The sequence below is a fragment of the Muscardinus avellanarius genome (assembly GCF_963383645.1).
Source record: "Muscardinus avellanarius genome assembly, chromosome: 4".
NCBI classification, from domain to species: domain Eukaryota; kingdom Metazoa; phylum Chordata; class Mammalia; order Rodentia; family Gliridae; genus Muscardinus; species Muscardinus avellanarius.
Window position 1 is genome coordinate 20,962,841 of NC_137789.1, and position 27,859 is coordinate 20,990,699.

The following is a 27,859-nucleotide window of genomic DNA, read 5'->3' on the forward strand; positions in this document are numbered from 1 at the left end:
GTAGGAGAGAAGGTGTTTACACAACTGATTAAAATAAGAATGTTTTGATGAAGAGAAAATCCTGGGTTATCTTGGCAGACCCTAAATATAATCATAGTGTGTTTGTGGTGGGGGAAGGGGTACATGTGATTTCTGGGGATAGAACTCAGGGCCTTGTGCTGGCAATGCAAACCTTCTACCACTATGCACAGTATCTTTGTTAAGAGGGAGAAAGAGGAGCAGATCACACAGAAGAGAAGCCATGAACTGGAAGCAGAGTTCCAGAAAATATTATTCCTCTGACTTTATTTATTTATTTATTTATTTATTTATTTATTTATTTATTTATGGTGATGGGGATTTAACCTAGGAGCATTCTACCTCCAAGCCATACCCTCAGCCTGATTTTTTTTATTCTTTATTTTGAAACAGGGTCTCACTAAGTTACAGAAGGCCTCACTAAGTAGCTGAGGCTGCCCATGAACCTGCCATCCTCCTGTCTCAGCCTCCCAAATGCTTGGATTACAAGCATGTACCACCACGCCAGGCCCATTTCCTTTTACTTTGTTTATTTATTTATTTATTTATTTATTTATTTATTTTGTGGTACGGGAGGTGGAATGCAGGGGCTTTTCTACTTCCGGGCTATTCTCCCAAACCTATTTTATACTTTATTTGGAATCAGGGTCTCACTAAGTTGCTGAGAGCCTCACTAAGGAGCTGAGGCTGGTTTCGAACCTGTGAGATCCTCCTGTCTCAGCCTCCCAAGCGCTGGGATTAAAGCGTGAGCCACCATTCCCAGTTTCCTTTGACTTTAAATATAGAGGAATGTAAAGAATGTATCTGTAGGAGCTAGAAAATAAGCAGTTTCTTTTAGAAGTTTTTGGGAGAGAAAGTTCCCTCTAGGTGTCTTGATTTTAATCCAGTAACACTAAATTTGGACTTTTGACTTTCAGAACTATAAATAGAATAAATATGTATTCTTTTAGGCCACCGGAATTGTGGTAACTTGCCACAGAAGTATAGAAAAATAAAACAATACCTATCACAATTTGGATTATTTATTGGCTTAACCCGCCTTTACCCTTCTCTCCATTACTGGGTTATAAGATCTTAGAGGCAGAGACTTTGCCTGGCTTCTTTGCTGGCTTAAGTTTAGTACAGAGTCAGTGTATACTAAGTGGTTCCACCAGACATAAACCTGCTCTAGAGGTTGTTACATTGGATAGAGCTTATCTAGATATAAATACATAGGGGAGGGTTTCACAGATGGTAGGCTCTGTAATAAGCAAATATGGGGGACATAATGGAAAAATGACCAGATAAGCCCTGAATTCCCTTGAGAAGGAAGGAACCTCTCCCCAGGGGCAATGACTTTAGGCCAGACTGAAGAGGATGATGAAAACCATGAAAACTGGAGCTTTGCTTGATGGCTTTGGATGACTGTGCCGTGGTTCCCCCGGTGAACAGCACAAAGCACCAGCAAAGGAGAGAGAGACAGAGACACAGGGACAGAGAGACAGAGAGAATATTAATTCCTTTAACTGTTAGAAATTAATGAAGAATTTTTCAGCTGGAAAATAGGCCAAGACACTCTTTTTAATCCCTCTTTTTAAAATATACTTTTATTGGTACAGTGTAGTCCACATCAAAATGTAGTTCCGAGTGATAGGGATAAATATGCCCACAGCACATGCTGAGCTTCCCCCAGCTCTCTCCACACTCCCTCCCCTTCCCCATACATAATATTGGGATCGGCATGGATATTTCACAGATGTAAATAACATCAGTGAAAACGTTTCCTTCATTAATTCTCCACACCTCACGAGCCCCTATCTGCCCCCTCCATCATTCCAATGGAGTTTCCCCTCCGTGTTCTAAAGTCCATAGTCTCTTTTAAAGTTCGGTGCCTAATCATGAAAACTTCTGAGCATCTGATTAAGATTAGAAAGATGACCCTGAGTTACCCAGATGCACCCACTCTCCTTGCACGAGTCCCTCACAGAGAAGTCTTCCAGATGGTGGGCAGAGAGGCGACATGGCAGATGGAGGCGGGAGATACTTCGTCTGCCATCACGGGCTTTGCAGCCCTGGTGAGACCTTTGCCAGACTTCTGACCCCGGGACTGGGCCTGTCATGATTGGGTAAGGCAGCAATAAGAAACTACTACACTGCTGTAAACAGTGGTTTAATGAGCAGAGATCTCAATGTCAGTAAAGTTTCTGGTGTAAAATAACAGACATACAGCTACAACCCAAATTGGCATCTGATCTCTGATTAAAGAGGATAAGTACCAGGGCAGAATTTTTTTTATTTACTAGATTACATTTCTGTATGCATATTTCTGTATGCATTTACATATGCATTTTATGAAGCAGCACACTGAAAAATACTCTTTGAGCTTAAAGAACATGGAGAAAAGATAAAAGGAGCAGCTTGTATGGCCATCCACTTCCCTTGGCTTCATGCCTGCCTCTGTGTGTGCGTGTGTGTGTTTCTCATGGGCAGGGGTAGAAAAGGTAGTACATACACAGACGCACAATTTGAAGAAGGAGCCTTAGACACTGGTGGGTAGGCAAATTCACCACAGCGACAAAACCTAGCACTGTAGCTCAGATGAGCTGTCTGACCTCAAAGGAGGAACAAGGATAGTGACATCTGAAGACGAGCTCTGTCTCAGGCCCTGGGCTTTCTGCTTGACTCTTGCCTTCACTTCCTTTTTATTAATATGGTAAACTATGCATGATATAAAATTGACCATTTTTTTGTCTGGTACTGGGGGTGTAACCCAGGGACTTTTCTACCTCCGGGCTATACTCCCAGATCTGTTTTATACTTTATTTGGAAACAGGGTCTCACTAAGTTGCTGAGAGCCTCACTCAGTAGCTGAGGCTGGCTTCGAACCTGTGCAATCCTCCTGTCTCCGCCTCCCAAGGGCGGGGATTACAAGCATGCGCCACCTCGCCCGGCTAAAATTGGCCGTTTTATTCGTGTTGAAGTGTGTCATTCTGTGTCCACAACCATACCATCGCCACCATCCAACCACAGAACATTTTTATCCTGCCATCTGAAATCCCATCTCCATCGACATTAATTCCCAATGTCCCTGGCCCTTGTGATTTCACTTCTTCACATGAGATACATAGAAGACAGACACAGCTGGACATGATGGCCATGCCTGTAACCCCGATACTTGGGAGGCTGAGACAGGAAGATCATAAGCTCAAGACCAGCCTCAGTAACTTAGCGAGACTCTCAACAACCTAACCAGACCTGTTTCAAGACAAAAATTTTGAAAAGGCTGTGGGTATATCTTGGAGGTAGGATGTCTCTGGGTTTTATCCCCAGCACCACAAAAACTTTTTTTAAAAGAGAAGGTGGGCACATTTCTCTGAAGTGCTAGAAGCACGTAGGAGAAAGTTAAAACTTTGGAAAAATTCAGAGTTATCAAAATCACTAAGCCATGAGCTGTTTAGCAGAGAGCACCACCCCTGTGTACAAGGGAAGGGTAGTAAAGGCTCAGAAAACCTCAGACATGCAGAAATTGGGAAGCATGGACGGTGAAAGCCACCTCTGCCTGATGCCCTCCTAGGAAAGACGCTCTGAACTGTCTGATGTATTCCCCTTTCAGACAAGGACATTTGTATGTGGGCTAGCTTTAAAACAGAATCCCCAGATAGCTTTCTAGAGAAGGTGATTTATGGGATTAGGAAAAATCCCTGATCCAATGTGCCATCCCCCCAAATCATTTTCTCATGATGCCATTTTATGGCTGAGTTCCCATCATTAACAATGTATTTCTTTGGCCTAAAGGTTTGTCCCTCCTTAAGATACACATACCCCTTTTTAAGACCACCTCTTTCAACCCTGGCCATCCTAAAAGAAGGAATTTATTTAAATGGTGTCACCTCCTCCCCTACTCCTGAGTCTCTTCACCTGCTTTATTTTTTAATCATGCTTTGTCATCCTTTGTTTGATTACTTGGTTTGATTACTTCTGTCATGCTTTGTCATCCTTTTTTTGATTACTTTTTTTGATTATTTTGTCTGTTGTCCCCAGAGACTAAACTTCTTAGGGACAGGGATTACCCATTTGCATTTTATCCCTATCCAGTTCTGGGTTTGGAATAATAGGATGAACTTGATAGGTATTTATTGGCTACCTATCAAGACCCTGAGACAGGAGAGTCAGACATGAGTCCTCATGGTGCTGGGCCATGCTGGGCGGCACAAGTGTAGGCGAGAGTGAAGGCCGCCCCCCAACATGGCTCTTCAGAGCCTGCACCCATGATGCCTGCTGCAGCTGGTGTCTGTGAAGGTTGGTAAATATTTTGACTATCACTCCTGGTGCCACAATTAAACTTTACTGTCCTCGCAGTTCTTCTGCGGACCGGTGAGTCCAAACTCCATACTATGTACATACAAGAAATTATCAACACCAACTTCAGTAACATGTATGGGGAGGAGAAAGTGGGTGGGATCCGGAAGGAAATACACCAAGTGCTGTGTGCGTGTCTGCCACTCTCAGCCTTATTATGGGGCGTACTTAACAATGCACTGATAAAAATATATAAAAATTAAAAATAAATAAAATTCCAGACTGATTTTTTTAAGTTTGAGAAAATTAAAATTCAAAGAAAAAGGGAAGTGTCTAGAGTTTTTTTTTTCTGTTTTGTTTTGTTTTTATTTTGAGTCCCAAATGTTGGTTTTTACTCCCCTCCCTGTTTTTCTTTTGAGCAGCTGTATAAACATTTGGCCAAAAAAAAGGCATGGGAATAGGGTGTGGGTAAAGGAGCATATGCAGAGGAATGCACTGTGTGCAGAAATATTTACATAAAGCCAGCAACCACCATGCACCTGTTATTCCAGGTGTGTGCATCAAATTCATGGGCCATGCTAACACCAGCCCAGTGGTGTGTACTACAAAAGGAATCTCAGAATTGAGAGTAGCAAAGCCCCCAGAGAGGAGTAAGTGGACCTGACTTAGCAGATTTCTTATGTAGGCATTATGATGAATGGCAGCAGTCACTAAAGCTCATATCTATAGATGTATGCTTTGTGCATCACGGGACGCCTGTCCCCTCTGCTGGCCTGTGGGCTCCATCCAGAAAGGGCTTCTCTGCTTCTCCTTGTCACAGAACGGCCAGATCCTAGCACAGCGCCTGCCACACAGCTTGTGCTCATTAAGTATTTGTAGCAGGAAAAATGCATGATTCCATTTATTTGGAATGGGCCATTCAAATGGTAGAAAGTAGTTTTCTTTTAATTTCTCTACTTATTAGTTTGAAATAGGACTGTTAATTTTTATCCTTTGTTCTAGTGGCTTTTTTTTTCAAAGCTTTCAGCCTCTTTTCATAGTCTTTGAAGAAATGTATGTTCATAGAGGATTGGGCTTTTCTCATGAATGGGGTCAACTGTACATAATTAGTAAGTATTGTAATTGAAGCAGTAGAGAGATTGACTCTCAGTTGTTATTTAATCCAAAAGTAGTAAAGTTAAACTATATCACTCTCTTCTTCTTCTTCTTCTTCTTCTTCCTCTTCCTCTTCCTCTCCTCCTCCTCCTCCTCCTCCTTCTTCTCCTCTTCCTCCTCCTCCTCTGTTACCTTCTCATCCTCCTCCTTCTTTTTCTACTAAATTATGTATTTTAAAAATTAATTTGTTGAGAATAGATATTTGTAGGTACTGAAACCAAAGTGCTTAGATATCAAGGAAACTGCCTTTCTTAACCCAAAACACACCATCCTTGTGTAACTATGAAGAAGAGGGGAGAACTGAGTTTTTATGGGACAGGACTGCATAAGACACTGAGGAGAACAAGGCAGAGTTCATTGCAGTTGGTATGAAGCTGAAAAACAAGATGCTAAACTTGGAGAAATGAAGAATCTACAAATGTAAAAAACCAGAGCGTTGGTGATGCCAGCCACAACACATCTAAACCCACTGCTTTGTCATGGATCAGGGGGTTTATATCCAAAGCCTTCTACCCCCCATCGTGAGGTATGAAGCCAGTTGTTCTTAGACATGCCTACCTGGCAGAGAGCAAAGTTCCAAGGCTGCTGTGCATCTCTGGCAAATATATCTAGAAGAACGTATACACCTTTGATCCTTGGGTCTTAACATGGATAGAGAGGAGTGGCTGATGAAAATATTTGCCAAGTCTGGACCCATCAAAACTCAAAGAAGAAGCGGTCTATACTTAATGGTCTTCACGAAATGAAAAGCATATAACCAGATACTGAAAGAAGTAAATTGTTGAAACCAAAAGATGAAGAGACAGAAGGTGTGTTCTGAAAGAAGGGTTGATTTGCTATAACTAATTTCTAGAACTTATTGGTGATACAAAGACAGTGGAAAATTCTGGAGAGGAATGTCTAAGAATCCACGATGCTGCTTAGGGTGTGGTCCTGAAGGGACCTGCAGATGCTCTCTCCAGGGAAGTTCAATCCTCTTCCAGCATCCCATTTGGGTGCAGGGTGGAGTTAGGTTTATTGTGATTAAAACAAGAGTAGCAGAGATTCAACTCAACTAAGAATATGCTGATAAGAGAGCAGAAGTCCTTTCATATGTGACAGATCTTGAGAGGCCAACCATGAGCGTGGGATTCCACAAAGCTTTATTCACTATGTTTTCATGACTTCAAAACATGTGCTCTTATCAGTATGCTATACGATGTTTCCCATGATTCTCCCTTTTGAATGTTACCTTATTCAATTCTCACAATTATCCTGTGAAGACATACTGTTCTCTACTTAAGTTAGGTCAGGGGAAGGCACTGGTAAAGAATGAAGCGGACAGATAAATGAGTGGTCCACTACTTGGTAACTGTGCAAGGAACCAGTGTGCACACAGTGGGGACCCAAGTTTCAGCTACAGTCACGTTCTGCTGTCTTCTGCAGAGTCTCCAGGGATCCACCTTTTGGCTCACTCCCTCTTGGCACTAATATCCTGGGATCTAGTGGCCTTGGTAGTAGTAAGGGCACTATCCTGGTTCCCTGAACCCTCTAGACTTTATTGTATTTGATCAAATTTGACTTTCTTGCTAAGAATTTTCTATCTGTTGAAATAATTGCCATATTGTTTTGTAGACACCAAACTTTCAATTATTTTGTAGACTCCAAACGCTCTGAATAAATATCCCCAAAGACCATATATTTGTGAACCAAAGTATATATTATCATTTCCCATAAAGTTTTTAGAAACATTAAGGAAATTCTTAGTACTTTTGCAAGTGACACAAATGGGATGACTGGTATTTTGTGAATGACAAAATTTAGATGTGAACAATTCTCCGTAGAGTTAGGATATCGAACTGTCATTGGACAATAAATGAACTGTTCCTAAATCAAAATTCCCATGATATCTTGTAGCATATTTAAATCACAGGTACCTGTGTTTCTTTCTCTAATTCACCTACCAAGTTTACTCTTTTAATACTTCTTTTTAAGTGTTTATGTCCCTTTCCTGCCTTGTCTGTCTTTGCCATCAAGTAGAACTGAAACATTTTGCACAGTCCCAACCACAAAATTTATGATAAGTACACATCAGTGAATAAAGGAATGAGTTTTGAAGTCAAAACAGAAAAAAGTCACAAGAAAGACCTTAGTTTTAAGAAAGCTATGTTCTTTTTGGTCTTTAGAATTTACTACTACTTTATCAATTTTATAAATCTGAGTTCCAGCTGTCTTGTTTAATTAGTATCAGGGCAATCTTATGTGAGACCTGTGAGACCTGCTCTCAGAGCACTCTTAGGCTGAAGACTGTTCAGAAAATGCCCATAGGTAGAAGGATTTAAACCCTGACATGGCACTACATTTGGAACCCCGCCTTCTCATGTTTCATTTGACTCTGTTTTGCTTCTGTACAGTCTTCAAAGATTCTTGAAATTCTCCTCATTTTTTTACTCCAAAAAAGAGCCCGTGGAACACAGATATATTGTTGATTGCAAAAGAGAATTTTGAAGAAGAAAATAAAGTTAGAGAGAGGGGAAAAATATGTCACCTTCTATTTTCACAGTGACTTTTCTATTTGGAAATAACATTTATGTGGTTTCCTGTTTGATAACCGCAAAAAGTGTGCCAGCAGGCATAAAGCCTCAGCATGAAGCAGATTCTTTATAAGGTAGGTGGTGCGGGACACATGATCCAACAATGCGAGGGTGAATTTGGATATTTAAGTGAGCCTCACGAGGTGAAGTTGTATTACTTCTATGTGCCGGGATTGTTAGACAAAGATGGATGTGAAAGAGAAAGCCAGAGCTGGAAAATAGTTTTTTAGCTGGATATATTGTCATTCCTAAAAAATTTTTGAGATCTTTTGGAAAAAAGAAAGTGTAGGTTTTAGGTTGTACAATGAATAAAATGATTTGTGTCTACCCTGAATTTTTTATATCAAAATGCTAATCTCCATGTGATGGTATTTGAAGTGGGGCCTTTGGGTGATAATTTAGGTAATTTAGGTTTAGTTCTTGATAGGAAGAAGTCACAGAGCTCAATGACTCTCCTTCCACCATGAGGATATGGTGAGAAAATAGCCAACTGTGAACCAGCAAGTGTGTCCTCACAGGACACAGGCTCTGCCATGTAGAAGAGCTTTACTCTTGCACTGCTCAGCATCTGGAACTGTGAAATAGACATTGTTGTTTAGCCAGTTGAGTCAACAATAATATTTTTAGAAGTTGAACTAAGACAGGTGGTCAACTGGCAGCTATTCCCATATCAGTACAAATGGACACGATAGTAATATGGAAATGGTACATTAATGACTAGAGTTTAAAAATGACTGTGAAGGTATCAAGTGTTCACAGATAGAGTTTGCAAAGAAATGAAAGATAAATCCCTGAGCATAGCTTATCTTACCTTAAAGGTTTACCGCAGTGGATATACCTTTGTACAGGTTATCTTGACTCAACATGCACTTATCCAATAATCACCATCAATGCTAAATGGTTAAATAATAAAGGGCTATTGTCCACTGTCAAAAGAGTACCTGAATTAGTGACTTCCAAAGTGGGCTATGCATGAGTGACCCCAGAAGAAGTTGTAAAAATAGAGATGTGTAGTTTTAATCCAAATATCAGAATGCAGTAACTCTGGAATTCATAAATCTATTTTTTTATCATACTGAGGATTCAACTCAGGGACATTCTCCCTCTGAGCTACACCCCCAGACCTTTTAAATATTTTGTTGTTGTTATTGTTTAGAAACAAAGGTTTGGCTGAGTTGTTGATCCCCCTGTCTGAGCCTCCCAAGTACTGGGGTTACAGATGTGTACCACCACACCTGCTTAGAAATTTATTTTTAATAAGTCTCGATACTGAAGCAAGGAATCCAAAAAGGTGGGTCTTTGGACATTACTCATAGCCAAGAAACACTTTATTCCTTTTTATGATGATAATTGTAATTGACATAGATATTCTCAAACAATACAATGCATAAGACTTTCCCAGGGCCCTTGCTATAATATAACTGCAGTGTACGCCCAAACCCTTTTGAATAACTCCATCCTAAGAGAAGCAGATGTCCTAATTTGTAACCAGCAGTCCAACTGATTCTAACACAGGCAATTTACCGGCAAAATTTGGAGGAACACTGATCTTTGACAACTTGCTCGGTGACAGGCACTGCTATAGACATTTCAGATACAGCATCAAATATACACATTATATGATTTCATCCTCCTAGTATCTCTGTATGAGAAAGAGTTCGCTTAACCTCTGTTTATATATGATGAAACTAAAGCATGGAGAAGATTTGTTGAAGATTAATCATAGTGGAAGCGACTGAGCTGAGCTGCACACTAGATGTGGCTGAGAATGTTATGTTCCTCACATTGGGCTGCCTCATTGCAGCCAGGAGGTCAGGGGGCACAATGACTATTCCTTGATGGGGGCACGCATTGTGAGGGAGTTCAAGGGAAGGAAGGAGCACTGGACCAAGGAATGTGATTGTTATTCAGTCCTTTGGCATACGGTTTGAGACTCCTCCAAATCAGTTATTGCCTCTTTTTGTTTAGGTTTTTGTTTTTTTGGTTTGTTGTTGTTGTTGTTGTTGTTTTTTTCTTTTTGTTTAGATGATTTTTTTTTTTTTTTTGGTCGAAGAGCATCGATATATTCAACTAAAAGCAAGTACTGAATAACCATAGAGACAGCTTTAGGAAAAGCTGGCGCAGTGTTGAGACTGGGCAATCTTACAGTTTAACATTTTCTTCCTTCAAAGATCTGTAGGCTTTCTCATTCAAAGAATAAATAAAATAAGGAAGTAGACAAAGAAGCCTACAAACATACCCGGTCTTTTATCCTCTGGAAACAAAACAGAGGGTACTGAGGCATAAACTTTTTTGTTCCAAATTGTTTGTTCTTTTTGGATTTTCTGATAATGTCATCTGTCTTTCAAAAGATAGCTCTTTAAAAAAATTTCTGCTGCATATCAGCATCCCTTTAAAGGGCATGTTTCCTGGGTGTTAAGGAAGTAAAGGCTGTAAGTCAAAGATAACTTGTTTACCAAATAGGGACTGTAATTGAAATGGCCCTTTGGAGTTAATGAAAGTATAAAATAGCTTTCCCCACCAGACCTAGAGGAGTCTAATTTAATTATCCGTGCATGTCACAGATTAGAGGCAGCCTTTCATCCATTTCTGGAAGCGGAGTCTGGACAGTTCACACCTGGTAAAGGGTAAAGGGAATTGGAGTCGTAGGTAGATGAAGACTGTATGCAATAAAGCACGCCATGCCAGGCTTCTAAGCTCTTCCAGCAATGCCACTTCCAGTTTTCATGTTTACTGGGGTGCTGAAACAGTTGACTAGGTGTGACTTCAGTTCAGCTTTCAGCCAGAATGAGTGGAGAGGACAGACATCCCACTCAAGGCGAGAATTCCCAAAGGCTACACTTTCAGAAGATAGAAGGAGTTAGCTCAGGAGTAATGAATGGCTAGCATGTTAGGGACAGGGATTGTTATGAGGAACTCTGTCTCCTCTGAGAGCTTGGCTTGAGAACTTTAAGAGACCCTTTACTCTTAAAGCCATAGCATAAAATTTCTCCCTGTAAATTTTCTGTTTTATAAGATGACTAAAATATCTTTTCCTATCTCTTCACTTGCACCACCCATAGAAATCATGCTTTGATTTGTTGTTGCCTGTGTTGGTATCCAGGTTTCATTTCAAGACAAAGTTGGTATTCCTTCAATAGAGTCACTGGATATGTTGCTATGCGTTAACACGCACGCACGCACGCACGCATGCGCACGCGCTGCCGGCCACTCATAACCAGTCTTATGGAATAGCCAGTAGGCCACTCTTGTACCGCAGGCCTCACTAACACTTCAGTGGGATGTTGGGCCTTAACGAACGCTAGGGATTCGCAGCCACCCTGCGTGTTAAATCTGAGAATGCCTGTGTGGCTGTTATTAGTCTGTGTTATCCAGAGAAACAGAACCAAAAGGACATATAATGACATAAGAGGAGTTTTATTGTGAGGATTGGCTCACTCAAGTAGGGAGGCCAAAAAGTCCCATCAGCCATGATCTGTGAGCCTGGAGCACCAGGAAAGCCAGGGTGTGGTGTAGTACCCATCAGAAGGCCTGAGACCCACAGAGCACTGTGTGGAGCACTGCTATAAAACCCAGATGCTCAAGGACTGGGGAGCAGGAGCTTAGTGTCCAAGGGCAGGAGAAGAAGGGTGTCCCAGCTCAAGAACTGGGAGAAATGGGCTGGACGAAGTAGTTCTATGGTAGAGCAGCGTGCTTAGCATGTGAAATCCTGGGTTCAGTTCCTAGCATGAGCATGTGTATGTGCATGTACACACACAGGAGAGAGAAAAGAGAGAGAAAGAGAAAGAATTACCTTCCCCCCACTTTTTTCTTATATCTGGGTCCTGAATGGACTGGATAATTGCAGTGAGCTTTGCATACATCTTCTTTTCAGACATATGAAAAAGCTACTCTTTTCCAGAAACAGCCTCACAGACAAAGCCAGAAACAATATTTCACTAGCTACCTGGGAACCCAGGTATAATATAATAATTCCTCAAGGAATTATGAGAGGTTGAAATAACACAGCACCTGTGCTTTCTTGCTGAGGCTGCCTGCATATCATCATAGCACAAACTGGGGGACTTTATAGAAACTTACTGTCTTGCAATATGGAAGGCTAGAAGTTCAAGGTCAAGGTGGCACCTCTGTTGATTCCCTCTACCAGCTATGAGGAAGGATACCCTCTGGGTCTCTCCACTAACTTTTGGTCACCGCTGCTCGCTGGCTGTTCCTGGCATTTCTTGTATCACCCTGTCTTCTACGTCTAGGTCTGTGTCCACATTTCCCCTTTATAAACACATCTTCTAAATTATCCTAACTTAATGAACTATATCTACAATGACCCTATTTCCAAATGAGTCTGAAATGCTAGGGCTAGGACTTCAACTTAAAAATTTTGAGGGACACAGTTTAATCCCTAACAGTGCTCATGACAAAGTAGACTGTCTCACATGTCTCCTTCCCCAGCTTTATGCTCTACCTAATAAACAGAATTCTTTTCCTGCTGTGTAAATTTTTAAGTCTCCAGGTTTAAGTGAATCAATTGAATATTTTGGGTTCTCTCTAAACCTTTTTTCTCCCAAATGACCTTTCTCGTTTACTACTGCGGTTAGTAGACCCAAATATTTGACAAATTCCAAGAAATTCTGACCTTACTCCATTATAATATCACATGATTCAGGCATGGCATGGAATTAAAGTGTACTTTGGGATTTTCCTCGGAATTGGATGAGCTGAGCAAATAAGTAAACAAGGTTGAGAGGGAGTGTTTACAAGTTAGGTTTAAGAGAATACTAGAAAAGAATCCTTTTCGCATAAACCCCAAGTTTTCATTTCAAACAGCTGGTGCAAAGGAAGCCAGAGACATAGGATGTCTCCACTGGATACAAGTGGGTGAAAAATTATGTGATAGTTGAGTATAAATGGAATTGTGGCCGGGGTAGATTTCTAGAGGTTACAACTCAGTAATGAGAAAGGAGACCGTCGGGAACAGGCAGGTCTACATGCAGAAAGCTAGGTCTGGGAGGCGAGACCTTCGGTGGCCACTGACTTGGGGCTTCTCTGGAGGGAAGGAAAGGAGAGAACAAGCACCCAGTGGTTAAGGCTAATGTCACCAGTGTGAACTCATACAAAGCCACTCAAAGTGTGGCTGGCAGAGTGGATGCATGTCAGAACTCGGTGGGAGGTCTAAACTCATGGCAGAATGCCAAGGTGGGAGCTCAGAGTAGGATTTGGTGAATGTAACCATTCACCCTTTCCCTTACGTGTGGTTCCCAATCTGGAGCCAAAGGAAACGATAACACTAATGAGAAAACAAAGAGAAAAAAATGCATTAATACTTTTGCAGGTGCCCAAGATATGGGAATGCCAAATCTCAATAAATACTAGATCATATATAACTTGGCCCAAGTTTTGCACCCTCTCCTGTTTACTCTCTAGGGTGGCTGCATCTACGAGGTGATTTAATAGCCCCCCTGCCCCTAGGATCAGCCTGGTGTACATGTTATCACCATGCCACTACAGGGACTGAAGTGATAGGAAGTGACCACGGTTCAGTATAACAGAGGCATAGTGACAGTTCCTAAATCTGAGCAATCAGATTAATGCACCTATTTCCTTGGAGGGGAAATTAATTAGATTAAGGTAGACAAGAAGGCAGAAAGAGGTTGAAGATGAGGGCATCCTTCCTCCCGATAGTAAGAGCTCCAGCAAAGCTACCCTTCTGATTTTCAAAAGGCAGAGAAGGCGGACAGACTGGATGATCACCCTAAACTTAGCAAGGCACAGCCTTGGGCTGATGGGTCTGGCTCTCCCAATTTACTAGTCCAACTTGATTATGCTTATTCTGAACTCACAGAAAAACAGAGAGAGTAACCCAAATAGAGTCTGTTCTGGTCAGTATTCTTACAGCTATAATCTGAAAAACTGACCACAAAATTTAGAGGCAAGAAGATTTATTTTCTTACAGTTTCAGATTCAGTTCATGTGAAGATAGGGACCATGAATCTCAGGGAATGGTAGTGTGAAGTGGAGAAAGAGAGAGAACATGGGCTGTGCTCCTCATACCATAGAGATTGGAAGCAAGAGAGAGAGAAAAGAGGTAGGAAAGACCAAATATAATCTCCAAGGCTGCGTCTCCAGGGACCCAATTCCATCCACATCTTTCCTGCCTACCAGGTACCACCTATGTAAAACCATTACAATGGCTTTATCCACTACTGGGATTACAATCCTCAAGACTGGATTATGTCAACGCCAAACACCAATTTATGAGCTCTTCAAGGGCTACTCTCTAACCATAACAGGGTCTAACATCCTTTTTACTTATTTATTGTTTTATTGATGCGTGGCAATTATACAACTCACAGTGAGGTTCAGTGCAATAAAAACACACATGCACACAGCTCCCGGGGCATTTCCAACACCCTTTTCAAAGCAAGAAGAGAGGTTGGAATCCTTTGCTACAGTGTGTTTTAGAATGTTGCCATTTTGAAGCACTGCCTCATTAGTGTTAAGCAAATGAGGATAAAGGATGGCAAGGCTGGGTTCAGGGTGTTGAAGTGCCCTGTGCAGTGACAGGGAACAGAACTTCATGGGCCTCCTGCCTTGCCTTCCTGTAACACTCTATAGTGAGGGGAGATTTGAAAATGGGATGTGCGCTTATTTCACTGTGTACGTGTGTTCTGCCCTAAGATTGGCTTCATTATGAAATCTAGGATAACAAGACATTCCTTTTAATAGAGCCATCAAAGGCCTCTGTTACAAGACATTAGCATCTGACCTTTTTCATACTCAGTAAATAAGATAACTGGCAAAAAAAAAAAAAAAATCAACTCCAGGTCTGCAAGTGTTCAGAGGGAAAAAAATTTGACTGAAAATTTAGTGAGTTTTGGCCTCTTTCTTATGAATAATTTCCTGTCCCCACCCCTCACTAGGAAGTTCTGAGGACAGGATGTTCTAGATCCCAGGAATCTGAATGGTCCTGAGACCTTCTGCCTTGAATCAGTGAGACACCAGGCCCGTCTCATGTCTTGACCTTCCTCCTTACTTATCTTGAGCAAAGCTATGTTTCTTTACAATGTTGTTATTATTGCATTTTAAAAATTAAATAAGCAATTTTTGTTGCGGGTTTATTTTATCAAAATAATGAAACAAAAATTACCCCAAATTCCATCTTGCACAGATAATTCCCCCATGTGTATGTTTCCCCCCAAAAAAAATAAATAAAAAGGCTTATCATTATATATTACTGTTTTGGAAACTGCTTTTTTCCCAAAGAGCAATATCTAATTTGCTTAATCTCCCAGGAAACTACTGTCCTGCTTTCTGTCACCAAAGGTCAATTTACATTTTTTAGAATTTTATCTAAATGAAATTATCCAGTATGTAAGTTGTTGGTCTGGCAACTTTCACTCTGACAAACAATATGATTTCATCCATGTTCTTGCATGTACCAATTCTTCATTCTTTTATTTTTTCTAAAAATTTCTAAAAATTCTTCATTCTTTTTATTTTTCCACCATATGGGTATATAGAGTTTGCTTTTGCATTCACCTATTGAGGGACATTTGGGGTTTTTCAGGTTATGGGTATTAAATCACATTTGCAATCCCCGCGCCTGGGAGGTGGAGACAGGAGGATCGTGTAGGTTCATAGCCAGCGCATTGGCTTAAGAGACCCTGTTTCCAAATTTTAAAAAAGCATAAAAATAGGTCTGGGAGTGTAACCCAGAGGTAGAAGGGTTTCCAGGAACCCCAATACCACAAAAAAAAAAGCAGAGCTTTGAAGACTATTCCTATGGAAGTGTTTATATGGCCCTTTATTTCCATTGGGCTTGGGTTGATACCTGAGTGAGGTGACTGTATGAATAATTGTACATTTATGTTTTTAAGAAGCTGCTACACTGCTTTCCAAAGTGCTTGTAACTCTATTCGTTTCAGCCCACAGTGCAGGAGAGTTTCAGCAGCTCTGCATTCGCATCAGCACTTGGTATGGTCAGTCATTTTCTTTTCAGCCATTCCAATAAGGGCTGATACGGGAGTAGTAAAATCTTACGTGGTTTAAATTGCCTTTCCCTAATGACTAAAAGACGTTGCACATCTTTTGATGTGCTTAGTGACTCCCTATGTATATCTTCTTTGGTGAGCTATTTTTATAAAACTTTTGCCCATTGCTCTTCAGTTATTTCTTATCATTGAGTTTTGAGCGTATGTTAGGTATTCTGGTTATACATCTTTATCCGATTTCTGCTTTTCTCCCAGTTGGTAGTTTGTTTCTTCATTCTCCTAATAGCTTTCAAAGAACATTTCATTTTGATGAAATCCAGTGTATCAGTTCTTCCATTTATGGATTCTACTTTTGATGTTTTGAAGGATTATGTTTGTTTGATGATTTTAATGTTGTACTTTAACCTCAAAGTCACAGGGATTTTTCTCTCATTTTCTTAAGAAAGTCACCGTTTTATACTTTCCAGTTGAGTATATGATCCCGCGTGTGTGTGGATTTGGGGATGAAGCCCAGAGGTATTCGACCTAGCTCCACCCCCTGCCCTATTTTTTATTCTTTTTTTTTTTTAAACCAGGTCTCACTGACTTGCAGAGGGCTCACCAGGTAGCTGAGGCTGTCCGCAAACTGCGATCCTCCAGTCTCAGCCTCCCAAATGCTGTGATTACAAGTGTGCGCCACCACGCCCGGCCATATAGATGCCCTATTTGAGTTAATCTTTGTGTATGCTACAAGATACAGATGGAAGTTAAATTTTTTTCATATGCATATCTAAGGTTTTCAGCAAGATTTTTTTGTCTTGTTTTGCCATACTGGGGATTGAACCCAGGAGCATTCTACCTCTGAGCTACACCCTAGCCCTATTTTTTATTTTTTATTTTGAAACGGTCTGGCTAAATTGCAGAAGGCCTCACTAGATAGTTGAGACTGGCCCTGAAACTGCGATCCTCCTATCTCAGCCTCCCAAGTACTGAGATTACCAGTATGTGGCCACCATGTCCTGCAACAAGATGTATCAGACAAATGAAACTGTTATGTGAGATTATCATTTGTAATTTTGGATAAATTGCTATAATACTAGATGTCAACCACTAAGCCAAGCATGGGAAGGAGGGATGGGGAGGGATTAGGGTGGGGATCGGGTAGGGGTTGACTGGCGATGTGTGCATGTATGTCTACAAAAGTTTTCTTTGTATCCCACTATGATGTATGAATACAGTGCACCAATAAAAATTAAAAAAACTAACTTTTCTCCACTAAATTTATTATTCCCATTTGCTCAAATTTATTTACCTGTTATATATGAATTCTGTTCTGTTCTCTCTACTCTGGCCCGTGCATTTTATTGCAATGGCCAGAACTTCAAAAACAACTTTAAGTTGAAGAGTGGAGAATGAGAATCCTTGTTTTGTTCTACATTTTACAGTAAAGCATTCAGATTTTTACAAGAAAATATGATGTCACCTGTAGGGTTTTCCTGGATACTGCTTACTATTGTTGGAAGTTCCAGTCTATTCTCTTCTGAAAGTTTTTAATCAGGATTTTAAGTATTTGTTTACTTTGTTAATATAAAGAATTACATTGACTTTTAAATGTTAAACCAACCCTACATTAAAAAAATAACCTCTACTTAGTTATAATGAATTGTGCTTTTAATAGAGGTGTGTGTGTGTGTGTGTGTGTATGTGTGTGTGTGTGTGTGTGTGTGTGTGTGTGTGTGTGTGTTTTGCTGAGGTTTGAACCCAGGGGCATTCTACCTCTGAGCTATACCCCAGCCTGATTTTTTTTTATTCTTTATTTTGAAACAGGGTCTCACTAAGCTGCAAACTCACTAAATGGCTGAGGCTACCCACAAACCCATAATCCTCCTGTCTCAGCCTCCCCAGTACTGAGATTACAAGTGGTACTACCATACTCAGCCTTTTAATAGAATTTTAAACTCAGTTTTTTCAAATTTTATTTAGAAGTTTTAAATCTATGTTCATGAGGTACATTGGTTTGTAGTTACATATTCTTTTATTAGCTTTGTCTTCTTTTAATATTAGTATAAGGCTGGCCTCTTGAATAAGTTACAAGTATTTCCTGTACTTTAATTTTTCTGAGTTATATAGAATTGATGTTATTACTTCCTTAAATATTTGGTAGAATTTCTGAGTGTAATTGCCTTGAACATTTTTGGGGAAGGAATAGAGGGACATTTAAAACACAAATCCAGCTTCTTTAATAGAGATAATAGTATTCCAATATTCCTTCTTGAATAAGCTTTAATAATTTGTATTATTCAAGGAATTTATCAGTTTCATTTCACTTGTCCAATTAATTGGCATGAAATAATTCACACCTATCCTTAACATATATCTGTTTAATATCCTGAGACTATGCAGTGATGCTTCCTCTCTTATTTCTGATATTTATAATTTGTGTCTTCTCTCAGATTTTCATGATCAGTCTGGCTAGTTTATTGACTTTATTGATTTCAAAGAAATAAATGTTTGTTTCATTGATTTTTATGTGTTTCCTTTTTATTAATTTCTGAACTGAATTTTTCCTATTATCTGCTAATTTTGGTTTAATTTGCTTTTCTCTTTCTAGCTTCTTAAGATGAGAGCTGAGGTCACCAATTTGAAGTTTTTCTTCTTACACTAGAAAGCGTCAAAATAGGGTTCTCCCTATAAGCCTTCAAGGGGAGTAGGGCCCCACCAACACCCGGGTTGATTTTTCTATAGCCCTAGCACCAGTGTCTCATGCCAACTTGTATGTTGGCTCTAGTCAGCATTTAAATTATAAACCCTGCATTTGGGGCTTTATTGGATTATGTAAATTCAGAACCACTTTCAGAAGTTGGCAGAGGGAGCCAGCCCCAAAGTCGTCTGGGATTGCAGCGATTGGTTTCTGAGAGAGCTGGCAGCCAAAATGTTACCTTCTTGAGTGGCCTGTAATCAGACCATGTTTTTCAACCTCATATGCTTTACCATGCTTTTTTGAACAATTTACATCATGGTCTTAATAGCCATCAAATGCAGCAGACCACTTAATTCTATTAAATCTATCCTTGAACTCAGGGGGTGATCCCGGTGCCAAATTGGGATCCTGTGAAGGCAGGAAGTAGGCCCCGGAAACTGAGGCTCCCGTAGAGTACTACTTTCAACCTTCTTTCTCTACTGCCCTTCCCTTTCCGCCTTTGTCTTTGCGTCTTGTTTAAGCAGTGTTATTTTACCTTTTTCCCTTCTCAATCTCCTTTACATTCAGCTGTAAAAGTCGGCCTGTCTCCTGACTGATGAGTCCTGGGAATTGCTTGGTGAAACTAGAAGGGAGCCGGGGGTCTGAGTGGCCTTGGTTGGCACTTTCCAGAGATCCTGTGGCTGCTTTGAAGAGCTACAGCTCCTCTTTTGCTTATGTGGAGATGATCTTTATCTGCTTCTCTGAGAGTTGGCACATGAATTAATTATCTAGTGTTTGTACAGCATTTGGAAGTTGATAAACGCTAATTATTATTACACTGCTATCTTGTCCTTTGTTCTAAATAACCTGAGGTAAAACAAACAAATTGAAAAGTTGTCAAGAAAACCCTGCTCTCCAGCACAAAAGTTGTGATTGACCTTTTGTCAGCTTCCTCGCTATTGGTCACACTCCCTACATCTAGACCTTTCTTCCTGAATGGCTGGAAAATAGTGTGCTCGAGGTGAGCCATGGGAGTAGTTTGCCATTTCCAGACTCTGTTGTGTGGGAAGTATATTTTCCTTTTTATTTTATTTATTTATTTATTTATTTATTTATTTGGTACTGGGGTTGGAACCCAGGGGCTTTCTACCTCCGGGCTATACTCCCAGACCTATTTTCTATTTTATTTGGAAACAGGGTCTCACAAAGTTGCTGAGAGCCTCACTAAGTAGCTGAGGCTGGCTTCGAACCTGTGCGATCTTCCTGTCTCAGCCTCCCAAGCACTGGGATTACAAGAGTGCACTACCATACCCGGCATGGGAAGTATACTTTCTATGCTGTATATCTATGTATCCCATAATATGTGTGTAGGAGGTTTTTATCGGAGAGCAAGTGCGTACAGCAGTTCAGGCATCTGTTCACATCTCTTAGCTGGGAAGTGGTAGAACCAGATTTTAAAATCAGTGCTTTTTGGCACCAAGAAGCATGAGCTCCTTCTTTCTGCACTACTAGGGATGAAACCCAGGGGCATTCTACCTCTGAGCTACACCCCCAGCCCTATTTTTTATTCTTGATTTTGAAACAGGGTCTCACTGAGTTGCAAAGGGCCTCCTAAGTAGCTGCGGCTGGCCTTGAACCTGCCATCCTCCTGTCTCAGCCTCCCAAATATTGGGCTTATGAGCGTGTGCCACCTCGCCTGGCTCCGTGAGCTCCTTCTGCTACATCTGCTCAAGGAGAAGGAAAGAAAAATGAGTTGGCATGAAGAGAGAAAGAGACACCCACTCACTTTTTGTTTTTGCAGCATCTACCAAATGAAACACAACTTGTAAAGGAAGAGTGCTCATAGCTAAAGCTGTCTGAGTCTAGTAGTAAAGAGGTTTAAATGTAACTATATTCAAGTTTGAAGTTGGAGGGGCTTTTATCAATAACTTAGTTCTAAACCTTCACTTGTCAGATGAAAAAGTTAGACCTAGCAAAAGTGAATCATCCTGGCTCAAGTTTTTTCAGATCTTTGATGTGTGTGTGTGTTGTGTTACAGGGGACTGAACCCAGGGGCATTCTACCTCTGAACTATACAGTCCTGCCCTATTTATTTATTTTTTATTTTGAAACAAGGTCTAACCAAGTTGCTCAGAAACTTACTATGTTGCTGAGGCCGGCCTCGAATTTGTGATCCTCCTGTCTTGGCCTCTCAAGTACTAGGAGTACAAGAGTGTGCCACCACATCCAGATTCACTCACACCTTTTATTTGCTATCATTTCTTACTGTAATAGTAAATATAGCTAATATTTTTATTTTTTATTTAATGGTTCTGGGGATTGAACCCAAAGGCATTCTATCTCAAAGTTACACCTGTAGCCCAATTTTATTTCTGATTTGGAAATGGGCTTTCACTAGGTAGCTGAGAGCCTCACAAAGTTGATAAGGCTGGCTTTGAACCTGCAATCCTCCTGACTCAGCCTCCCAAGTACTGGGATTACAAGCGTATACCACCATACCCAGATAGATAGATAGATAGATAGATAGATAGATTGATTGATTTTGCAGTACCAGGGATTGAACCCAGGGGCATTTTACCTTCGAGCTACACCCCCAACCCTATGTTTTATTCTTTATTTTGAAACAGGGTCTCACTGATTTGCAGGACTCACTAAGGAGCTGAGGCTGTCCGTGAACCACCATTCTCCTGTCTCAGCCTCCCAAATGCTGGGATTACAAGCATGCGCCAGCAAGCCCAGCTCTAGCTAATATATTTTTAAAGCCTACTTGCTTACTCTGTGCAAGGCACTTTTCTAAGCCCTTTACTACATCCTTTAATCCTCACAAATCTGTTTTAGGGTTGACAATATCATCTTTAAAAATAAAAATAACTGCAAAAATGGCACTGAGAGGCTTCGTTAAAACCGTCCCTTTGGAAGGGACCTGCATATTCTAGATGTTTTACAGGAGAGGAGATCAGTATTTTCCCGGCTGTGTTCTAAGGATTACAAGCAACCCCCTTCAGATACACAGACAGGGGTAGCAGAGACATAAAGTCACTGAGGTGACAAGATGCGGCCCTATGCTGACTCTCCATGGTTTTACATAATACTCTATGACTTGTGATTTAATCAGAAGAGAGGATTCATCGAATTTAAAGAGTTCATCGAATTTAAAGCCACTGAGCTACACGACTTGTGACACCTGCCTGAATGAAGGACTCCAAGTATCTATTTCCACAATTCTCACCAGTACTTTTGCCCACTTCCTCTTACCATCTTCATGTCTTTATGTAAACCTGTCCTCTCATCCTCTGAAGACATGAATCCGAGCACTGTTACAGTTTAGATGTAGAACGTTCCTCAAAAGCTCATGTGTTGAAGGCTTGGTCCCCGGTGTGGCCATATCCAGAGCTGAGACACTGGGGAGGTGACTGGCATGTGGGGGAGGTGGGGGCTCTCACCTCGTCATTAAATGGATTAATACATTTGATGAGTTCATAATATGAAGGGACTCCCCGGAGGAGGCAGTGGCGCATGGTTGGAGAAAGTACAGAACTAGGGACAGGCCCTTGGGGACTAGATGGTGCCCCTGGCTCTTTGTTCTCCATGGCAAGCTGAGATGAAGTGGATGTCTTTACACCTGTTTTAGGCATCCCATTTTAATAAAATGCAAATACATCCTCAGAATGGTTACATTAATTCTGAAATATTCAGGGGTTCTAAGATGACTGCACTCATAATGAAAATCGCCACTAAAACGATAGCACTAATACTTGTGTCTGGCCAAAAAAAAAAAAAAAAAAAAAAAGGGAGCCGCAAAGCCTCACATCTGAGGCTCATATAGCGCAGGGTATGATTTTAAATCATTGCTCTTCACCATGATTTTTTTTTTCCCTTGCAAAGTCAATTGTTCTCCTGGGCAGCCTGCTACCCTCCGTCATGTACATAGCATTAAAATTGCGCTATGCACACAAGAATGATGGAGATTGTCTGCTCTGAGTATTCTCACAGCAGGTTTTAACACATCCATGCAGGGCTCTTTAATAAACTGCAAAATGGTTTATGGCTTTGGAATTATTTGAAAGAGCACATACCACTTAACGTGTTGGTGAGTTTGTGATTCCACCATCTTACTTTTGGTATTTATTCCTGAGGTTGATTTTCTATACTTAATATTGTTTCTGAAGAATGGGTTTTGGGCAGGCCCATGTTTAAATGGCTGATTCTGGTCAAAGTTAATGGATCAGATCTGACTAGGTAAGTAAGAGCCACTTCGGGAGGGTCATTTGTAGCTTCTCCAGTCCTGTTTAATGAGCTGGGAAAGTAATTTACTAGGTTTAATGTAGAAGCTGGAAAAAATTTATTTCAACCCCCCCACCCCAAATACTTTTTGCCTTAGGAGTATAGGCCAAGTATTTTGCCTTGAGAGTATAGCTTAGTCATCTTACAAGGTCCGGAACATTACCTTCTTGAACAATCCAGTTTTATCTCTTGAAGATATTCTTCTTCTGTTGGAGAAAAAAGTCTTCTGACATAAGCAATACGATAAAGCTAATTTTTTAGTATGCATAAAATGCACAGAAGAGTGGGATAAGTCAGGAGGCCATTCACATTCTAGTACAAAGAGATTGGCAGCCAGCAAAGAGGTAAATTTTCTTCTTTAAAAAAGGGATTTTTTTTTAACTTAGGATTTCAGGAAAGTGGGCATTTAAAAAATAAAGATGGCCAGGCATGGTGGCGCACGCTTGTAATCCCCGCACTTGGGAGGCGGAGACAGGAGGATCGCGCTGATTCGAAGCCAGCCCTGCTGGCTTAAGAGACCCTGTTTCCAAAAATAAATTTTAAAAAAGTATAAAATAGGTCTGGGAGCACAGCCCGGAGTTAGCAGGGCTTCCAGGAACCCCAGTGCCACCAAAAATAAATAAATAAATAAATAAATAAATAAATAAATAAATAAATAAATAAATAAATAAATATGATCATTGTGCAGTGATTCTCCCTGGGAGAGCTTTAGAAAAGAAAACATTTGAAATTGTTGGCACCAAAAACAATTTTGGCTTGACTTAAAAATTTTCCCCTCGCTGAGCGTGGTGGCGCACGTTTGTAATCCCCGCGCTTGGGAGGCGGAGACAGGAGGATCGAGCAGGTTCGAAGTCAGCCACACTGGCTTTAAGAGACCCTGTTTCCAAAAATAAAAAGTATAAAATAGGTCTGGGAGTGTAGCCCGGAGGTAGAAGGGCTTCCAGGAACCCCAGTACCACCAAAAAAAAAAAAAAAAAAAGTTCCCAAGGAAAGTCATTACCTTGTTGATGCCTTTTCCAATGGACGCCTTTTGTGACATGTCGGTATGGTTTGGATCGAGCAGGTCCTGTGTTGCACCCTGCTTTGCCTTGCAGCAAGATTCGGAGGTGGGACATGGCTGAAGGAGGTGGGTGTCTGGCCTTGGGAGCTCTGTCTGTCCCTGGCTTCTCCCCACCTCTCTGCTTCCTGGCTGCCATGAGCCAAATAGATTTTCTCTACCACCCCCTGTTGCCATGATGTCCCTGCTTTGGAGCCAACTGACCATGTTAAATCTCTGAACATGTGAGCTGAAAGAATCCTCTCTTCCTCTTAGTTGTTCTTGACAGGCATTTGGTCACAGCAACACAAAGCTGACTAACAGATGTAGTAGTAGTAGTAGTAGTAGTAGTAGTAGTAGTAGTAGTAGTATTTGGTACTCAGGATGGAACCCAGGGGCATTGTACCTAGGAGCTATAACTTCAGCCCTATTTTTTATTCTTTATTTTGAAACAGGGTCTCACCGAGTTGCACAGGGCCTCACTAAGTAGCTGAGGATGTCCATGAACCTGTGATCCTCCTGTCTCGGCCTTCCAAATGCTGGGATTACAAGTGTGCACCACCACGCCTGGCCACATATTATTTTTAAGTAGAGGTTCTGCCATACCATTTCCACCCTGAGTTTTACTGAGGGTTTACCATCCGCTAGCTCAACATTTTACACACATTGTTTTATTTAATCCCCACTGTAGCAGCATGCAGTACTTAACAGGCACAACATGGTGTTTATTTGCACTGTACTTTTTTACAGAGTTTAACTCCTTTAGTCTTCATTATAACCCTTTGTAGTGGGCAATATCATTTCCCATTTTACAGATACAAAAACTGAGATACAAAGGAATTGGTTGACTTGCCTAAGACCTCACAGCTGGAAAATTGTGGAAGAGGGATTTATGTCCAGGCATTCTAGCTCTAGTCAGCCTTCTTAACCTCTGTTGTGTATGTTATCTTCATCTGAGAGGAAATAGAAACACAGAGAAAATAAGTTGTCCAGAGTCACCTTTGCAATAATAACAGAACTGGTACCAGACTGGGGTAGCCTGCATGTGCAATTTGCAAAAGCCAGCCCTTACACCTTGAGGTCTATCTCCTTTACTTCTTCCACTCATCGGCAATATGCTGTTCATGGTGTATATTGTTAGCAGAAAGAAAAAGCCACATACACATGCTTCCACCTCCATACAGAGTTCACTGTGGCCCTTACGGTAATGATAAGAACAGAAAGGAAAGAAATTTGCTGTATTATATATTTAGATGACTGTCTAATTTCTGAATAGATTTTGAGTTGTGGCTCATTAAAGATATCTACATTGAATTAGTTACCAGTGCCAACGCCAATCTTAACCTCCCTAGAGCAGTGCTTCTTAATCTTTAATGAGCACAGGAATTGACTGGAGTTCCTGTTACAATGAAGATTCAATAGGTCTGGTTGGACCTGAGACTGAATTTCTAGCAAGCTTTCAGGCCCTGCTGATGGTGTTGGAACACGGTCCGTGTGTCAAGTTTCAAGATTACAGCATTGAATTTTTTCAAACCCTGCTGAAAAATTAATTTGGGGGACCCAGAATTCAAACTGGAAGGAGAATATTTTCATAGATGAAAGAATATTTAGGTGGTTTGGGAAGGTCAACACTGGGTCAAAGGATAGCTCATGAAATAAGAACTAAGCTATACAGATTCTCAGGATGGGCAAGAATATTAAAGTATATCTGGTTCAAACAGTCAATTTATGCTTGAATCCTCTCACATCCCTGCTGCATCATGTTGGGCCTTGAGTTCAATGACTTTTTAATTGAACCAAATATTCAACAGCATAAAAGACATTTCAGGCTGGTGCCCAAGTCATAGAAATAATCTAAAAGCAAATACTGGGAGATGAGGCCGTGATGTCTAACACCTATCTGAGTAGACATTTGCCTCCATCGTATATTTTTGGGGGCCTCTGGATATTTATTCAGAAGCTTTGATTATACAAACAAATGCACTGTACCAGAGAATAAGCTGGGACTGCTGATTCCCTCCAGCATTTGCCTCCCACTATGAAATAAAGATTCAGTGCTGACTGGCAGGTGAGAGACAGTGGCAGATGCGAGCAGCTGGGCTGCTTCTTGGCTGTCCTAACTGCGTGCAGGGCCCTGGAGCCCAGAGATATTTTTCAGATCAGGAATCAAGGAGACCATGATCAGACCCATCCTTTTTTCATTTTGATTGTGAGCCAGAACTCAAAGATACGCCTATTTCTGTATACTTTCTCTTGTGCACTGTAGCTTTCTATCGCAGTGAGGTTCAAAGTGACACAAACATACATGCGCACAGCACTCGGTGTACTGTTGGGTCTTTTGCCTGGGGGAGTTCCAGCTTCTCTTTTCCAATCCCCCCTGTTCTCTGGCTGTTTTTTGACAGTTCTCTGCTTTCTGTTGCAGGTGCCAGGGGAGAGTGAGAAACAGTGGAAACAAGCCCTGGTTGTTCTGACGGAGAAAGACCTTTTACTCTACGACAGCACGCCACGGAGGAAGGAAGCCTGGTTCAGCCCGGCTCACTCGTATCCTCTTCTCGCCACCAGGTAGCCATGGCTTTGTGATGGGGTGTGCTGGGGTTGCAGTTCAACGCTCTTTTAAGCCCTCTTTTAACCCCTTGCAGTTATTTCAACAGTCTATAATGGCCAACAGTTTCTGCAAGGTCTGAAACCTCCTCGATAACAGAGCCACCCAGGTTTAGCCAGACAGATTATCATTTCTGGCTAAACATGAGGCAACAGAGAGAGAAACAGAGCAAAATACTCATCCTTCACCAAGGAAGTAACATCTGTGAGACGACCGAAGGAGAGCCACTCTCTTGGCCACCATCCCATTGCCTTGGAGAGGAACTAGACACGTGTGTTTGAGGTCTGAGTAGTTTCACTGAGCAAGGGCCCTCACTTAGTGGCACCAGAATGTCAGAGTGTGACAGCATTCCACTCTGCTTTCTCAGGCTGGCCCAGTACAAGACAGTTCATAATAAGTTCTTCCTCAGTTCTATAAGGCTTCCTGTGGAAGTGTGGCTGCCAGACCCTGTTTGTTTCTTAGGACCATCAGTGCTCAAAGTTATTCATATGAAATACAGCATATTCAAGAGCATTTTACTGAGATATGATTGACATGCAAAATGCCATACTTGTTAATGTATGCAATTGTTAGAGTTTAGAGATACATATATACCTGGGAAATCATCACCACAACCAGTACCACAAAGAATATACAATCATTACCCCCCCAAAATTAGTCACCTCCAAGAAGTTCCTTCTTCTATCTTTTTTATTTTGTCTTTATGTGATAAGAATATGTAACAAAGCTGGGCATGGTGACACATACTTTTAATTCCAGTACTTGGGGTGCTGAGACAGAAGGATCATAGGTTCGTGGACAGCCTCAGGTACTTAGTGAAGAGTGAGACCCTGTTTCAAAAGAATAAAAAGTAGGGCTGGGGGCATGGCTTAGAGGTAGAATGTCCCTGGGTTCAATCCTTGGTATCACACACACACAAACACAAAAGTAAATATGTGACATAAGATCAATACTTTGGCAAAATTTCAAATATATAATGTAGTTCTGTTAATTGTAGGTGCTATGCTATCGAGTAGATTTATAAAACATACTCATCTTACATGATTAAAACTTTGTACTCTTTGGTCAATACCTTCCCATTTCCCACTCTTCCCAGCCCTGCAACCTCCATTCTTCTTGAAAGCTAACAATACCCAATTTTATATAAATGTCCCATTTCTTTACTGATGAAATTTGGAGAACTCATACTTCCTTATTTCAAATCACATCTGCAGGAATAAAAAGTGAGGTTCTGACATAAAAATATATAGAACAAGGAAACAAAAT

General features: G+C 40.9%; 1 protein-coding gene across 1 annotated transcript in view; it reads left to right on the forward strand.

The window, feature by feature from the left end:
• Window positions 1–27,859, forward strand: part of SNTB1 (syntrophin beta 1) — a gene marked incomplete at both ends in the record, with an annotated part of 240,338 nt that overhangs the window by 189,162 nt on the left and 23,317 nt on the right. The window contains one exon of the mRNA XM_080693952.1: window positions 26,414–26,553. Within this exon, the coding sequence (XP_080550078.1) occupies window positions 26,414–26,553 (140 nt within the window). The remainder of the gene's footprint in view (window positions 1–26,413; window positions 26,554–27,859) is intronic.